The 19,048-nt window shown below is 29.3% G+C and overlaps 1 protein-coding gene across 13 annotated transcripts in view; it reads left to right on the plus strand.

Annotated features, from left to right (window-relative positions):
- Positions 1-12,977: 12,977 nt before the first annotated feature.
- Positions 12,978-19,048, plus strand: part of LOC107449691 (C2 domain-containing protein 2) — a 45,914-nt gene continuing 39,843 nt past the window's right edge. For all 13 annotated transcript variants that reach the window (XM_071179686.1, XM_071179687.1, XM_043039262.2 and 10 more), the window contains exon 1: positions 12,978-13,867. In XM_071179686.1, coding sequence (XP_071035787.1) covers positions 13,376-13,867 — 492 coding nt within the window. In that variant the 5' untranslated portion in view covers positions 12,978-13,375. The remainder of the gene's footprint in view (positions 13,868-19,048) is intronic.

Raw genomic sequence — 19,048 nt, forward strand, 5'->3', positions numbered from 1 at the left:
GATGTTTTGCTCCATCGCACTCTTTTGTCAGGAGATAAACAAATCGTCTTACTTTGTTTAAATTCAAATTAGTTTTGCTGTAATTACATCGTAAAATTGCTTTTTTTTTTACGAACGAATATTAATCTAATCCACTATCTTGAATTCTTGTCGCTTTATCGGTAATCCGTGTCATTGAGGGTTTAGACTGGTGAAATGAGCAGATGAAGAGAACTCACTTGATAGCAAAACCATTTGAAAAGAACTGCTTGGCGAGGATCAGCAAGCAGTTGAAGCCAACATATTTAAATTTATAAAAGAAATTAAAAGTATATAATTTGAGATCCAGCCTAGAATAAGATAAAGAATGAACGAAAGTGATCTGGTTTGAACTTTGTAAACAGTTCCGCGGGTTGGCGATCGTTCCTGAGCGGAACTGATCTCCAAAAGCCCCTATTATTAACAAAATGGTACATGCTCGTTACATTTTACTAGTATTGCAAAAACTAAATTGTTTTATGTTTATCGTATATGATGGTATATTTACTATTTGATGATAATGTATTAATTAAACGTTACTTGCAGGATAAGATCATTGTAATGGCATATATTAAACTTAGAAACTTGTAATCTTTTCTAACTTAAAATATTTTTGTTATTTTATTTATTTATTTAATTAGGACTTGATATCTTTCCTCTGAACACTGCTACATTTACTTGTCAAATGACCCGGTTATTTCACCATGAAGAAATATCGGGAAAGGTACAGCATTCCCGTGATCAAACGGAATTCTATTTTTGTAATGCATTCAAATTTTTGCTGTGAATTCAAAACACTGTTCACAGAAATGAGTTGATAAGAGGCTAAATTTATAATAATTTAGCGGGCTAAATCAGAGTTATGGAAAAGATAGTCAAGACTTTCTACTTAAATTCCAGAAGGTGTTCACGGATTAAATTACGGCCGATTACTTTTATTTGAACAGCCGACCCAATTTTGAATTTACAACTACTAATGTTCAAATCCGTAGCCTTGTAATTTTGAACCAATCCAGAAGACAAAGAAACTCCTGAATCAGTACCCCAGAGGTATTGATTTGTTAGAGGAACATGGATGATTTTGTGGCTCGACATCTTTAACAAGCACCGGTCACCATTTTACTACAAGGGGAACCTTCGGCCAGCGGGGATCGAACCCACGACCTCTTGGACATGGGCTTAGTGCCCTATCAACCAACGGTCGATTACTTTTATTTTATATTTAATAACCGTTGTTGAACTAGCCGACCCAATTTTATGGGTTTACGACTACTAATGTTCAACACCATAGCCTTGTAATTTTGAACCCAATCCAGAAGACAAGGGAACACCTGAATCGAATATTGGGAGAAATTCGCAGCCGTGGAGGACTTTTGTGGTGGAGCTAATCCACATTTGCGTTACATGGAGAGGAAGACCACGAGAACCTCCCACGGTTAGCCTGACGGCAAGGGGACTCTAACCCATGATCCGTCTACCACTGAGGATATTTCATGTCAGCGCTGTGGTCGGATCAAGCCAGATGCGGAATTCGCATCTACTGGGATTCGAACTCGGTTCGCCGCATCGGAAGGCGAACGCTCTATCCCCTGAGCCATCGAGGCTCTCGATCGATTACTTATAACATACTTTCGGAGTGAAGAGGACATACATATTCCTCTTCACTCCGAATTGAAGCATAGGGCTTCTATCATAGCTTTTCATCACACTCTATTTGTGACCAAATATTTTGCCTCTCTTTGTTAACGATCGTCCTGTGCCAAAAATTTTTAGGACTTCCTCTTTTACTATTGACCTGGGAGTTCCAATCAAAAACTTGCTTTACTTTAAATTTTTCAGGTTTACGTAGAGCATAACCAATCCATTTACGCTTTTTAATTTCGAGATCAATCGGTTTTTGTTTTTTTTTTTTTCTAAGGATTTCTGCATTATAAATTTTATGGAACCACATGATACGCAAGATTCTTCATAAACAGTTGTTAGTGGAGCATCGTTTATACGACGCCGAAGGGACCACCGAAAAACGTCGTATAAACGATAACGTCGTATAATCGATTTTTACTTCTAAAACTGAAACTAACTCTGTTTTCAGTTAATTTTAATGTTTAACGTGTTGANGGATGATTTTGTGGCTCGACATCTTTAACAAGCACCGGTCACCATTTTACTACACGGGGAACCTTCGGCCAGCGGGGATCGAACCCACGACCTCTTGGACATGGGCCTAGTGCCCTACCAACCAACGGTCGATTACTTTTATTTTATATTTAATAACCGTTGTTGAACTAGCCGACCCAATTTTATGGGTTTACGACTACTACTGTTCAACACCATAGCCTTGTAATTTTGAACCCAATCCAGAAGACAAGGGAACACCTGAATCGAATATTGGGAGAAATTCGCAGCCGTGGAAGACTTTTTTGGTGGAGCTAATCCGCATTTGCGTTACATGGAGAGGAAAACCACGAGAACTTCCCACAGTTAGCCTGACGGCAAGGGGACTCTAACCCATGATCCGTCTACCACTGAGGATATTTCACGTCAGCACCGTGGTCGGTGCAAGCCGGATGCGGAATTCGTATCGACTAGGATTCGAACCCGGTTCGCCACATTGGAAGGCGAGCGCTCTATCCCCTGAGCCATCGAGGCTCTCGGTCGATTACTGATAACATACTTTCGGAGTGAAAAGAATACATATTCCTCTTCACTCCGTATTGAAGCATAGGGGTTCTATTATAGCTTTTCATTCGCACTCTATTTGTGACCAGATATTTTGCCTCTCTCCGTTTACGAGAGTCCTGTGCCAAGAATTTTTAGAACTTCTTGTACTATTGCCCTGGGAGTTCCAATCAAAAACTTGTTTTACTTTAAATTTTTCAGGCTTACGTAGAGCATGACCAATCAATTTCCATTTACGTTTTTTAATTTACAGATCAATCGGTTTTTGTTTTGCTTTTCTAAGGATTTCTGCAAAACAAATTTTATGGAACCACATGATACGGAAGATTCTTCTTAAGCAGTTGTTAATAAATACTTGAAGTTTTTTCATGTTATTTTTATTGCAGTGCCATGTCACATCCATATAGTAGTATTGAAATTTCTAATTTTTGTTGAATTTGTTATGTTCTTATTTTTCAGAATCTACTGAGAATGGCGTAACTGCTTCAGGCTTTGTTAAATCTATGACCGACTCCTTACTCCTATTCAAATGTTAAGAGTTTCCCGTTTTTCTTTAAAATAATAATAATCAAAATAAAATAAACCTTAAAACCGTTTTCCCATGAGTATAAAATAAAATATTATACTTGCTGACAGCGTATGGATACAAATTTATTTGCAAAAAAAGTAAAGTGTATGCATAAAATGTAAATAACTATAATAATTAGAAAATTATTATTATGTGTCAGTGCGCAAAAAAAACAACAACAAAACGGACTATTTTGAATAATTTTTGATCTAATGATCGGATTTCACGTTCTAGGACTCAATCTTAATGGTTCCAGGGGGTGACCTCAAATATGCTAATTAATTAGAGCACATGATATTTTAAGTTAAGAAATCGGACACAGAAACGTACTTTCTCTGAATAAAAGTATCTTTTGTATGGATTCAGGCTTCTGACCAAAAATATATGGGGTAGTCGCAATTTGGGAAATATGGTCCAAATAGTTTGGCCCGAGATCTGTCAAAAGTTTGTTCCCTTTAATGTTAATTTTACTTTTTGCGTATTTCGTCATAACTTGAGAAATTTTTAAGAGAATTGAAAAAATTTTTCACGCAATAATAAAATTCGTTTACCCATGCAAAAAATAAGTTTTAGTAAATATTTATTTTCTATTATTCCATTTAATAATAGTAGAAAAAATTTGAACAATAAGGCAAATAATTTTTTTTTTCATAATTTGCAAAAGAATATAATTTTACACGATAAAATACAAAATTTGGACAAAATCGATCGAATAGTTTCTGAGAAATCGAATCTTAAATGCACGAATTTTTTAATGAATGAGATGGATACTGGATATACAGATTGTGTTGCATAAATTTCTTAGTGTTTCATTAGTATTTGTAACGAAGTTCGCTAATGTGTAAAGGTTTATCCAAGAATATAATTTTGTAGAATTCCAAGTGAATTAAATAAAGCAATCTAACTTCATATTAATTATTACGGTTTCGAGTTGCGAATTCTTGTTTTATTTATCTTTTCAACTAGGCCCTCAACTGATAAAAAAGCGTAACTTTAAAAAAATGGCTCTATATTTAAACAAAAGCAACGACGTGCAGGAAGATAATAACATTCTAAATATAAGATACTTTATAAACAAGTGTTCAGTATTGATAAGCTATAGAAAAATTGTTGTGTCCGGAAATTTGAACTGTACCGGAATATGATCACAGAATTGGGTTTTTTTAAAAGATGTGAGATAAAAGCTGCCGTATTTTTTACACCTACTTCTACAGCACTTTCTCGTATAATACGTTTTTAGAATATCTTAGAACACTAGAAAAGAATTTTCAACCATTTCATATTAGGTTTGTATTTTTTATTCAACTTTTGAACCAATAATTTGAGACAAGAGACAACTAGGATTAATTAGAGACAATTGAGACTATTATTAGTTACGTTACATTATCGGTGCCTTCATCAAAACTTTAACTTACAATCATCAAAACTTTAAAGTAAGTTTGCATTATTTTATAAAAATGCACTTTTTATTCTAAAGAACAGAGAAATAAATGTTTTGCCACGTCTTTGAAAAATAATTCAAGTTTTACTGAGTAATACTAAAAGCAATACTAAAATAATAAAAGTTTTATTTATTTTTAGCTAGTAAGAACATGATTTTTATACGCTTGATTGCTTTAACAAACATTAATCCTTCATTCAGCAATGCTTTAACGTTTTGTTAATGTTTTATTTAAATCTAACAATCACATAAAACATTTGCAGCATTTTAATTAATTTCCTTATAGGAATCCCCTTAATTTGTTTTTCTTACCTTATTAGTTGGCAACAGAATAAAAAAGCTTATCATCTAGAAAAGCTAATACGAAAATAATTTTAAGCTTATTTTTTTACAGAATAAGAAAAAAAAATTGCCACAGTTTTAAAATAACATTTTGTTTTTAATTTTTTTTTTAAAAAATCTACATTTTTTTAAAAATCTATTAGGAGAAAAATTGATACTTTTTCTGCTTAAAATAAAAGAGCGCGAATTACTAAACCACAATTGCTCAAAATTTTGCATTAACTTTTATAAAAAGGATCCTGCAACGCAAAAAAAGCTCCTTTCATCGCTATTAATTTCTTTAAGAAATCATCTTAAAAGATTCATTTCCATGCTTAAGCATTTTGCTAATATGCTTAACTAATAACGACTTTGTTTAAAATTTCACAAAACGACGATTACAGAAAACGATTATCATTTAAATTGACAACACAAGCATTCTATTCGGAAAAAGGTTTTTATTTTCCTATTAGATGATAATGAAATAAAAATATTTATATTTGTTTAAAAATTATTCTACGACTGAAAAAACTTCAAAAATAAATAACTTTGTCACCTCTTCAGAATATAATTAAAATTCAAAAACGAACAATATTTTTTTAGCCAATAAGAATATAATTTTTATGTCCTTCCTGTTTATGTTAACAAACAACATTAATCGATATTCAACAATCTCTTAACGGTTTGCTTATACATTTATTGAAACTATCAGCCACACAAAACTTTTATCATTGTAATTAATTTCCTTAAGACATAATTAAAAAAACACAAAATTAAAACATATTTTAGTAGCTTTGAAAATATAACCTAACTAGAAAAATACCTGTAAAATAACATCAATCAAAATTTAAATTGACAAAAAAAGTAATGTTTTGACTTCTTTTTCTTTCTTTTTGCATTGTCTAGTAAATTAGTCAAAGATTTTCCTGAGTCTTTAACTTTTCAAGGTTGTTCTAAAAAGTGGCGAGGTTTCGTTTTCCTCTTCCCACATTTGAACAATAAAGGAAATTTCTACATCAAAACTTTACAACTGTAAGTAATCTTGAAGTAACGGAGTTATTTTCCGGCATGTCTGAAACAGCACTTTTTCCCCCTTTTGAATTATGAGTCATCATATTTCATTAACATTCGACACAAATATGCAATTTTATTTTTCATATTTTTTTATCTTAAAACATGTTGCCACTCAAAAGAAAGAGAAAACTAAAATGAAAATCGTCTGGCTGAAGAAGAAACTGAAATGAATTTCTGCGGTACAAGTCTTAGATTCATCAGATTTATGATTTTAGTTTTAACAGGTTTGTTTAACAGGTTAGTGCGATCCGGTTTTTTAATAGGTTCTTAAAATCGCATCACGTTTTTTGATTTTTACCTTCGGAACCAAAGCGCAGAAAAAGGCAATGGAAAAGAACGTTTAGGGCTTTTGGTTTAAGAAACGGGAAGGAATAGAGAAGAGAAACATTATTGGTTTATTGTTTATTACCTGTTATATTATCACACATTCGTTCGCATAGTAAAAAATTTTTATTTCTCAATTACCAGTAACCAATTCATAAAAATTTTGCCATTTCCATGAAGTGCAGCAAAAAATTGAGAATCAAAAATGCCGGCATTCGAAAAGATATCTTGTAAACCACTCCTTTTGTAAAGTTATACCAACAACAAAATAACGAAATATTATTTTAACATTCATCTTCCTTACAAAACAATGTTCACGCTTAATAATAATAATGTTCGTGTTTAATAGGAAATGTGTCGGTCAATTTAAAATTTCAAACGAAATCAATTTCTCATTAAAAAGGGGTCTTCTTTTTATTTAGAACTTTTTTGATGTACAATACACAAAAATAAAAATAATAAAAAGATTATCCTGAATAACTTTTGATCTGATGATCGCATCCTCACGTTCTAGGACTCAATTTTAATAGCTCGACGGGGTGGCCTCAAATATGCTAATTAATAATTGCAGACGATATTTTAAGTCACTATATCAGACACAAAAACTCATTTTCTCTGAATAAACAAACCTTTTTTTCGAAGGATTCAGATTTCTGACCCTTTAAAATATAGGGGTAGCTGCAATTTGGAAAATATGCTCCCAATAGTTTGGACCCCTTAATATTAATTTTACTTTTGGCGTATTTCGTTATATCGTGAGAATTTTATCAGCGAATTAAAAAAATTTTGGACACGATTTTAAAATTCGTTTATCCAAAGATAGAATATAGCAATAGCAAAAAAAATGCTATTAACTATTTATTATTTTTTAAGATTAATAACAGTAAAAAAGAAGTTTTTAATTGTAAGGTATGCAATTTTTTGCATAATTTTGAAGAATGTAATTTTAAGCGTAAAATACAAAATTTGAGCAAAATCGGTTAGGAATAGTTTCTGAGAAATTGAATTGTAGATACCTGACTTTTTTTAAAAATCAATTTCTCAGGAATTTTTCGACCGATTTGGTCGTGTAAAATTATATTCTTCATAATTATAAATGATGCAATTTTTTGCATACCTTACAATTCAAAATTTTTTCGACCTATATTAAATAAAATAATAAAAAATAATAAACATTTAATGAAGGTTATTTTTTGCAGGGGATTTTCTTTGGATAAATAAATTTTACAATTGGGTGCAAAAGTTTTTTAATTCTATTAAAAAGTTCGCAAGATATAACGAAATTCGCAAAATGTAAAATTTACAATAAGGGTTCCAAAACTTTAGAGTGCTCTCCTGACCAAACTATTGGGACCTTATTCTGCAGATTGCGACTACCCCCTATATTTTGGGGGTCAGAAATCTGAATCAGTCGAATAAAAGGTATGTTTATTTAGAGAAAGTACGCTTTTGTGTCTGATTTTGTAACTTAAAATGTCGTCTGCACTTATCAATTACAATATTTGAGGGCACGCCCTAAAACGAACTATTAAGATTGAGAGACGTGAAGATTCGATCAAAAATTATTCAGGGTGGTCCGTTTTTTTGCGCACTGTACATAGAACACCGATATGATCTCATATGTATGTATTTTTAGAATTATTTAATAAAAATGAGTTTAAAACGCAATGCATATTAGGAATTAGAATAATAGAACAAAAATGTTTTCGAATTCTGAAAAATCATTATTTAAGTCAAAAGAACAGCAAAAGGGGTGCATTAAACTCATCAAAAGCTGAAAGCTTTGCTGGCGAAAAGCGAGTACAACACAGTGCCAATCGACAAACAAACTAGTTTTTAATGATTTTTGTAACATGAAATTATGTATGAAAGGAAATCCTCTTCGTGAAATTCTTTTATTTATGAATTAAAAATAAAAGAAAATATTTTTGCAAATGGATGTTATAGTATGTTTAAAATGAAGCTAATGATTTCCGAAGTTTTAAATTCATTTGAAAATATTTCCTGAATGAAATGTCAAATAACATTTACACTTAAGAACCTCAGAAATGTACAATACATAGCCTCAGAATATAAATTTTATTTAGACATACTCAGAAGTTTTTTACTGTATGTTTTTGGTTGTTCAAAATCACTACAGCTTTTTCGATTCAAAGTTGTTCCATCAAATAAAGTTCAGTAAATACTAGCAAGATTCTATTATTTCCTTACATATTGGTAAGTATTTTAATAAAATTGATATAATAATTGAAAACTACAGCTTTCAGTTAAACATTCATTAAAAATTAAAAAGTCAAATAATAAGTGAAAGTTAATTTTAGTTGTAAGCTTACAACTTTATTTTCACATGAATAGATTCAAGCATTTAAAAATATGCTTAACTTGCTTAGATGCAAGGACAGTTCCCTGCATCAGAAAGGTTCTAAGTTCGAATCCCGGGAAAGGCATGGATGTTCTTTGAAAGGGAATACTGAACAGAACAATTAAAAAAATATGTATAAGTTTATTTGCTTTCCTTTTTTTTGTTATTTGTTGCCTTTCCTGATAGTTTTACGTTATAAGATTAAGGAAAGAAGATTACTCATCATAAAAAATATTAACTATACACCACGAGGCACTGAAAACAATGCTATTGATTGAGGCAGAACGCATGGTACTTAAGATTTTCCACAATAGAGTAATTTTCTCGATGCATATGCTCATCAATACATAACTTAATAATTTTTTACTGCTATTAACTCTATGTTATTTAGATTGATATAATTCATGTCAAAAGCGTTACTAAAGAAGAAAAAAATAATTATTAATAAAACACGATTGTCAGTAGTAAAGAAAGAAAATCCTTTATCTTCTAACTCATTTTGTTTTATTTTATAACTGGCTCTGTACAGCCGACATAATTCTGAGTTTACTGCTATCAATGTTCAATTCCTTTGCCTTGTGATTTTGAACCCAGTCCAGAAGACAAGGGAAATTCAGAAACGTGCAATAGACAAACTAGCCTTCGTGAAAAACTTTTGATGGAACTAATCCGTATTGTGTGAAGAGAAAAACCATAAATCTGGAGAGAAAATTCATAAAAAAAAAATCTTCATCTACTAATTCATTTTATCTATTTTTTTATAACTGGCTTTGAACGGCCATCTTAATTCTAACTGCTTCCTAATTATCAATGTTCAATTTCGCAGCCAATCTCCAATTTTGAACGTTATCCAGAAGACAATTAAGGAAACTCCTGGATCAAGCATTGAGACAAACTAGCCTTCGCGGAGAACTTTTTGATGAAACTTACCAGCATTTGCGTTACATAGACAGGAAAATCAGAAAAATCTTCCAAGACTAGATCAACGGCAAGGGATTCTAACCTACGATCTTTCAACCACTAAGGATGTTTTATAGCAGCGCTGTGGTTGGTGCGGAATTCGTCGGTGAGGAGCGGAGTTCGTAGTAACCAGTCACCGCTGGGATTCGAACCTAAATCACCTCATTTCGGAGTAGGTTATAATATATTTGTAAATAAAAGATTTAACTCAAGTATTTTGCAAAACTCTTGAATATTTTCGAGTTATAATAAATCGTTGATACAACACTAAAAGCACGAAACTGCCATTTAGCAATTAGCAGATTCGTGAGTTTTGGTACCATGGTAACAATATTTCCAAGATACATTTAGAATGCAAAGTTTGCCTTGACTTATTAACATGAGGAAATAACATCGTTAAATTGGTAAAGAATGCATTAATTTCATTGAACACTTAAGTGTTATATAATATACTTCATACTTTTTTTCAATGCATTTAAAAAATGCTTTGGTTTACAACTCACACAACCATATTTTGCTTTAATTGTCATTTTTCTGTTTTTGGAAGTACGAAATATTACTTTGCCCTCATGGGAATACTGATAAAAATAGACTCGATCCCTGTTCTATATTAGAATGTCCCAAAACACGATGTAACCTAGCTCGCAGGCTACACTATTTTCCAAAACGATAGAGTATGAAATATATATCAATCAACTCTTTGCGAACATTCATTGACATTATGCAAAGCACCAGACTAATTGAAAACGTCTGTAATTTTGAATCGCAGCCTGACACTTTTTACGCTCGCATTACCTCGCTGCATTGGCTGCATTAGGGTCGCTGCATTGAGTCCACATTCCCATAGGTTAAATTGAAAATATATATTTATGTACATTTCATTTTCCAATTTGTCTGTTTCATTTCAAGAAACCTTATTGTAAGTAGCCAGCCTTATTAAAGATTTATTTCAAAAAGCCTAAACAAATTTAGTCTGATAAAATATTTCTTCGAACATTTCCAAATTAACATGATGGCTAGGTAGTATAAAGCCTAAAAAATATCAGTCAGGTTAGAAAATACTTGAAACTTTTGTAATTAGCCTGGTACAGAGAAAAATGTCAGCGACATAAAAAAAAGAAGCTGGAATTTTACAATAGCCGATAACGCGAGTAAATCAAATTATGTCATGCAAATATATTTTTAAATTGTCGGATAGCCTACAAATAATTTATTTATGAGAATATGTAAATTTTCGAAACGTTTATTTACCCCTCCTTAATATACATTTTTTTTAACCACTAAAGGAACAAAAATTATATTTGAAACTTAGCAAAAAATCGATATCCCTAAAAGATACAGAACTTTCAAATAAAATGAGTTATTTAGAATTGTAATTGACAAAAACACATTTAGTGATTTTACAAAGTATCGACTTTAAAAGCTTAGCGTTTATGTTATTATTCTCTATCATTTTGGAACAGTTATTATGTTTTAATTTTCATTTTATAGGCTCTTAGTTTGGAAAGAGAGTTTCTAGAATCAATTGATTTATTTACAACAACATTTAATTTTTTCCCGTTACCTGAACGACCATTTCTCATTATTTATTTTGTTAGCGAATCTTTTTTTACAAGTATATCATATAGGGGGACGTTTATTATACTTTCTTTTACTTGTTTCTTAAAATAATTTATTTTATGCATTTTTTAAAAAAATTAAGATTGTTTATTTTAATTATACTAGGTTGATTATTTTATTGCAGGTTGATGTTGCTAAGCCAACCGTTACTATGAATAATTCTTATGCGCTCATGATACAATGAATGAAAAAAGAAAGAAAAATCAAGAAAAACAGGGATAAAATTCATTAACCTTTTAATTGGCAAATTAGAGCATCAACTTGTTGTAAGAGAATTGGCAAACTAATATATGAATAAATAAAAAAGTTTATAAACTTATAATTTCTCATACATCAATCAAAAAATATTTATTTTCCCCATTAAAAATATACTGATATAAGGACAACTTCGCGTTCCTTAGAATTTAGTTATGATATCACGGATCATATGTCACGGATTTTATGTTAATTTACTTTCCGGTTTTCTACAGTGTCTTTCCCAATAAAATACAAATGGCGATTTATTATACAATTCATTAATTGTAGATGTTTATTAATTGTTATACAGTTGATTAAGTATCACGGAAGGGGTACAGAGTGCAAAATAAAAATACATCCCCTTAATAAATAACGTTTGTTTTATTGATCGGATGTCCACGCACTAAGTGCCAATCTTAATGTCTCAAAAAAGTGACACCCAATATGCTAAAATATTAGTGCTGCAGTAGCTTTGTATCTTTCTAACTGTACTTGTCAGTTTTAATTTGGAGATAAATTAAATTTTTAAAAAATATGTTGAAAGATATTTGTAAACAGAAAAACGTATGAAATCCTTAGCTTATTAAATAAAAACAAAATTTATCAAATAGAGAAAAAAATTAAAAATATCGTCTCTCCATCAAGGTTTATATTTCGCTGATTTTATAAATTTCTTTATGTTTGTTACAGCAATCAAGTATTTTATCATTTATATTTTTACTATTTTTAAAAGCTTTTTTTATTTTTTTTAAAATTTATTGTTTGTAATTAATGTAAATTTTTAGATTACATGTAAGAAAAATAAATACTCTATTTTCAAAATATTAGTTACATTTATCAAATACAAAAATATATCGCACATAATTTAGAAAACTAAATACGCAGTATTTAAAAACGTTTTTAATAATTTAATTTATTTAAGCGAAAAAAGGAAGAAAAAAAATTTCCACCTATTTAAAAGAAAGAAAATTTTATTTTAATGATTAAATTTGAACAAAATTTATTTATTATATAATTCCCTTTAATTAAATATTTTTATTTTAGTATATTATTTTTATTAGTCCTATAACTAATTCATAAATCTGCTATTAATCTATTTAGAACTTTATTTTGAGTATTGTAAAGTGCGGCGAACAGAACTTTATTTTTTCTTGTGCAAACGCTACATTAATTTTTTCAAAACTTTTTCTGTTTGTTATCTTACTAAATTCATGAGTGGTTGTCAGCTATCCGCAATTGCTCTACATTTGATTAGAATGAAATAATACGTGAATAATAATATTCAAGAGCTAAATTAAACAAATTTATCGAGATAATCGTTTTCCATGGATTTTCTCGATGACGCACGCAAGGACGCAAGAATATCAAAAGCTGACAAGCGTCAGGTTTTTACATTTTAATGCACCTATTATTCATTTACCGATCGTCAAGTAAGCACTTACGTCTCTATCAGTTCTGTCAGAATAGATAACTTGAAAAAATAGCGAATGTTTATCTTTCATCACCGGTTATTCTTTCAGGAAACAACCAAGTGCCTTTTTCCGCGTGACGCTTGGACGCAAACTTGCTCTACAGATCACTCTACGCGAAGCAGAGAAGACATGTGGACGTTTAGAATGTTTTACAATGAATGTTGTCATTCGTTAATTTTGTGTAAGTGTCTTATTACGTGAACTTCTAATTTGGAGATTTTTCGTCACGTCGCATCTGCATACCGTTTCTAGGGCAACAACTGAACGCTTTTCTTAAAAAAACAAAACAAACAAAAAAAATGGTCGACATCACTGCAAAGTTATTTTGGTACCGCACTAAGGAGTGGTACGAAATCATGGCCGACAAAGTAAACGACATTGTGTATACAGATGAAACGAAAGAGACTGTTAATGTGATTAATTTATTACTATTGGGATGGATATTGCTAGGTTTAATTGTTTACCTTCTAGGAAACTTTGTAGCGAATTATTTTAAAAAGCAAAAAAATATTTTATCTTCTCGCAATTCCGAAACTGCAGACGACGTTTCTAAACTTACGGAACATGTGCCGTCTGAATCTGAAGTTGAAACAGAAGTTGAAAATAATGTGCAAGAGCTAGAAAAACTTCAATTAAAGCGTCAGATTCCAACGTGTGAGGGAGATGATCCTGAAATAGTGGAATGGTTTAATAAATTGTTTTTATGGATTTATAATCAACGCATTGTTTCACCTATTTTAGATGCATGGATTTCTGCATTAAATGCACGGACGCGATTATCATCTACCGAGGTAAATTGATATGTTAATTTTTTACTTTTTAATAATATAAATAATTGGTTAAATTTACGAAAAAATTATATGTAATGTTGGCTAATAATAATTATTTAACATGAACTATTTCGATAAGGTTGCTTAAGTCATGTATTTTATTTATTAGTTTAGATGAAATATATTAAAAAATATTAATTTCCATTGTCATGATTACGTTAATCATATTAATTGACTGTCAAAATACTTCTTACAAATTTTTTACTGTTTGTATAACTACTACCATTAACTTGCACTATTTTTAAAATTTTTCAATAGTACTGATTATAACTTAATTGTTTATGTTGCTATTTAGTTTAGATCTTTTGTTTATCTAATCATTCATGATTTAGAAGGCTAATGATGAATGATTGAATGAACAAAGGATCTAAACTGCAACATATACAAATTAATTAAGCTATGTTTCTTCCTAATTAGATACCCTATAATTCTTTATAATTCTTGTAAAATGTATTCAAAAATATTAATTTCCATTGTAATGATTACTTTAAATGTATTATTTGACTGTCAAAATACTTCTTACAACTTTTTTACTATTTGTATGACTACTACCATTAACTTGCACTATTTTTAAATCATTTCAATAGTAAAGATTATAATTGAATTATATATGTTGCTATTTAGTTTAGATCTTTTGTTTATCTAATCATTCATATTTTAGTAGGCTAATGATGAATGATTGGAGGAAATCTAAACTGCAACATATACAAATTAATTATGCTGTATTTCTTCCTAATTAGATACCCTGTAATTCTTTAACACTTTTTGATACAAAGATATACTAAATGTTTTTTTCTAATTACTTGTTTTAAAAAAAAATATTGATTTATGTGTCGATTCACAATTGTCTTACACACTAAGAATTTTTGCAAGTCACTGAATAATGTTCAGAGAATGTACTTAAAAAATGTCATCATCATCATGAAATTATGTTGCATATTAATTTAACTGATTAACTTTTGAAGAAGTCCTTATAAGAAATGTGACTTGATTATAAACACACTAAAAGTGTTTGTATTATTTACCCATCTTATAGCTAAATTAAATTTCTTTACACATGACTTCAAATTTGAAAAATGTATTAAAATGAATTTATGTTTTTAAATGTGCTCTCTATTTTTTACAGTAATCTCTTGTACACACATTTAATTCAGAAAAAATGTTTGTTAATTATAGGTCATTTACTTGTTTCCATTTCAATGTAACAATAGTAATGACATGTCTTTAAATCTGAAGTATAATACATAAAGTGTCTTATCCACATAGATAAAAAAAAAATTGCAAAATCTAGGTCATTTACTTGTTTTCATTTCCTTTTCAAAGTAATATATTATGACATGTTTTTAAGTCTACACAGTAATATGTGTACATAGAGAGTGTCTAATTCACATACATAACAGTTATTGGGGAAAAAACGCAAATTTTACATCACTTTACTTGTTTAAATTTTACAGTAATGCAATAACATTGATTTGTATTATAAAATGTAATTAATTAAATGTAATGTAAATGTGACAAATTAATTCTTGTTTAGATTTTGTTTAATTCTCTTTGCATTTCCAAGGAAATATATTAGGAAATAATACATATTTTCCTTTATTGTTTTTCAACAAAAAACTTTTTTCTTCTATGATTTGAGCAAGGTTTTAGAGGAAAATTTTTCAGCAGGAGTGTTTTTATGCAGTCCATTATTTACAAACAAAATTTTTCTGTCAGCACTGAAAGTAAATGTTATTATAGAAACTTTTGTTTTTAATTGCATTTGGATTAAAATTCTTCTAAGTATAACTATATTATAGTAAGATTTTTCTTATTTTTTTTTTTAAATAACATAATAACATTTATTACGCCTACAAACACCATACTTATAAGCGTTTTTATTCCATTGAAATTTTAATGATATATATTTACGAAAATTCAGGAAAAAATATTTTTATTTATAATGTCATAAATTTTCAGAGGCCTTTCTCTTCTTGTTCTTGTATTATTTATTGAAAGATGTTTTTGAAGTCATGTTCTTATGTATAGTTCTAGTTTCCATATATTTGTTCTGAAAGGTGAACATTTGGGATGAAAAACTTTTAGGGAATAATATTGTTCTTGTTGGTCTATTAATAATGAGCATAATTGAAGTATATTTACTAATTTTAAAACAGCAAATTATTTTATCTCTTGCAATACATTAAAATATGAAGTTGGTAAAAGAGAATTAAAATAGAGTCAAACCCCCGCTATAGTGAACCTTCAAGGGACCGAAATTTTCGTTCACTATCTCCGGGACTTCACTATATGCGTTCTGCAAACAATTTTAATTTCCTAACTCTCCCCTTATATTACTCATTATTCAAATAAATGACCAATAAAATGAAATACAAAAATGACTGAAAAATAAAGCATAGTACCAAAAAATGTACTAACTTATATTTTTTATTGCTTCTCAACTTGCATAAAAAATAAATTAGTAGTAATCTTTAGCTGATGATGCTTTAGAAATCTTAAACTAGCAATCCTCAGCACCAGATATGGAAACAATTCCCGACTTTCCGATAATTTTTCCTGAATTTATGTTATTCTGCTTTTTTAGTCTGTCTAACCAACTATTCGAGCACATAAATGTAGTCTCATAAAGTCACTCAGCAAATTCATCGGCTTTGACTTGAAGCATTTGTCCAGATACTGGAAGATTGCGACTTCTTTGAATGCTGAATCAATTTAATAATGAAGCAAACAAGAAAATATGCTTGTTGCTACATTCCATGAAATAGATAATTTTAAAAATCTGTATATGTTTTTATTTCAAAGTAGAAATTTCAAAATTGTTACAAAAAAGTAAAGAAAATCAGCCCGAAAACAGAAAAAAGTACATTATATCCAACTTCCTCTCTTTCTTTTGGTTTACTATATCCACAAAAAATAACATTATGCGTGTGAAGCAAGGCACGGGAAAGATCATTTTGTTCACTATATCAGGGAGTTCACTATAAACCGTGTTCACTATCGCGGGGTTTGAATGTATTATAATTTCAAAGTTACATTCTTATCTACATTTAAGTTCTTAAAAAAATAATACTTTATATCCTAATTTATTGACTTATTCCATTTTTTAATTTATTTACTTATTCCTCATAATAAGACTAAAACATTTATTATCATTGAGATTTGATATCAGTGATATATTATCACAGCCTTAAGTATACACATATTACATAATGCTGTACTATTTTCTACATAAATCCATGATTTCAAAAAAAAAAATGTGATTTAAATCATTGACTTTTTAAGTAAATTGTTTTTAAATTAAGCCAACCCTGCTTGTTTATTTTTCTTGCCATGATCCGTGGCAGTTTTTTGGAATCGCCTTCGACACACACTCACAAAAGTGCATTAATTGAAATTTTTTATATAATTAATTTCGATGACATCAAAGCTGAATGCAAGTTATTATTTTAAAAACTACATTCCTGATATAAAGGAACATAACTGAAATGAAATTAGACTGATATAAAATAACTTGTGCCTATAATATATCCAAGATTCAGCATATGTAAGGAAACAAATTATAATAGTACTTGCAAATATGGATTCTTTAATTATAAAGCTATTGTTCTAGCTTTTTGAGCAACAAAATTGTCTATTAAAATAGAAATATCCAAAGAAGATAATAGATAATTCTCCATAGAAATGAGTGCCAAAGATGAAAGGCGGGCATTCGTCATCGTTGATTTCAAATACGTTTTTATCGTTTTAAGTTTTGAAGCTGCTGGTAGGAAAATTAATTGCCTTACCTGCAGTCTTTAATCTACATATCAGCAGGTTTGAAAATAATGTGTAGGTACATATTAAAAAAAATGTTGCTTTGAAAATTATAGAAATTTGAATATCTATTTAAAAAAAAATTTTAAATTTTATACTCTACTTTCAACTAAAAAAATATTTTCCTTGTCCAACTTTTTATAAAGTTATCTAAGAAATACAAAGGTCTACATGTATTCTTGCGAGTTGTATAAATTTGAACATAGATTAGTAGTTTGTACTATTTTCATTTTTTTTAATTCCTAATATTTAATATAAGTAAATAATAATAAAGGTGTAAGTAAATAATGGGAAATTTGTACAAATAATTTTAAATTTTATGTTCAATTTATAAATTGATGTATAATTTTATGTATAGAAAAGTGTTACTAATATCTAAAGAAGTTATTGGTATTTTTTTTTTACTATTTCATGTTAGTTTATTTGTTTTGTTTCTATTATTTAAAATCCCTTCTTACAGTTCTGAACAACAAAAAAGGATCCTTCACTAAAGTCTACATTAGTAACCAGGCTCAAATTAAATTAAACGAGATTAAAAAAAATTTGCGAATATAGCATCTCAATGAAAATACTTTTTGCTAGCAATCTTTTGATTCTTGCAATTATTTTCAACCTTTTTCATCGCCGCCTAATTTTGAAAAAATTTGTTTGAAAATTATTGAATTTTTTATAAGTGCTTAAGTTTTATAAAACTTTATATATTGAGTATTATGCATAGCAACTGGCAACATATATTTTTGTAAATTTAGCAGTTTTTTGATTACATATATAACTTGTCATTGACTTACTTGTCTTATACTTGTCTTTCTTTGTAATATCCAAAATCTAAGTCACTCAGAAATATTTCATTGATAACATTTGATAAATATTTCTATGAGAATCACTTCTCATGTAAATAATACAAAAATGTATAATTATTATTTTCTTTTACTTGTGTTCTTACAATTCTAAAAGTAATTATTATAAATATAATAATTTTATATAAATTATGGCGGAACAAAGGTTTTATTGACCTAGTTTATTGTGGGTGTGGGCCACTTCCTTAAACCAAAAAAAATCTTATTTTAATAGTTTGTAAAATTTTTTAAAGACCCTGTTTACAAAATTAGGAAATTCTGAACAATTTTATTTTAAAAAAAAGAAAAAAAACTAATTTAAACACTATATTTTTGGTGAGGGACTTCAGTTGAGCACTCAGCAGTCCCGTGCCCTGGGAAAACTATCCTTTTCCCTCTTAAAAGTTTGGCTTTGTTGCAAATTAATGAAACATATTTAGCTGCACCAGGAAAACAAAGAAGAATATGTTGTAATTTTCCCATTAACTTTCAA

This window comes from Parasteatoda tepidariorum, chromosome 4 (assembly GCF_043381705.1).
Source record: "Parasteatoda tepidariorum isolate YZ-2023 chromosome 4, CAS_Ptep_4.0, whole genome shotgun sequence".
Lineage (NCBI taxonomy): Eukaryota > Metazoa > Arthropoda > Arachnida > Araneae > Theridiidae > Parasteatoda > Parasteatoda tepidariorum.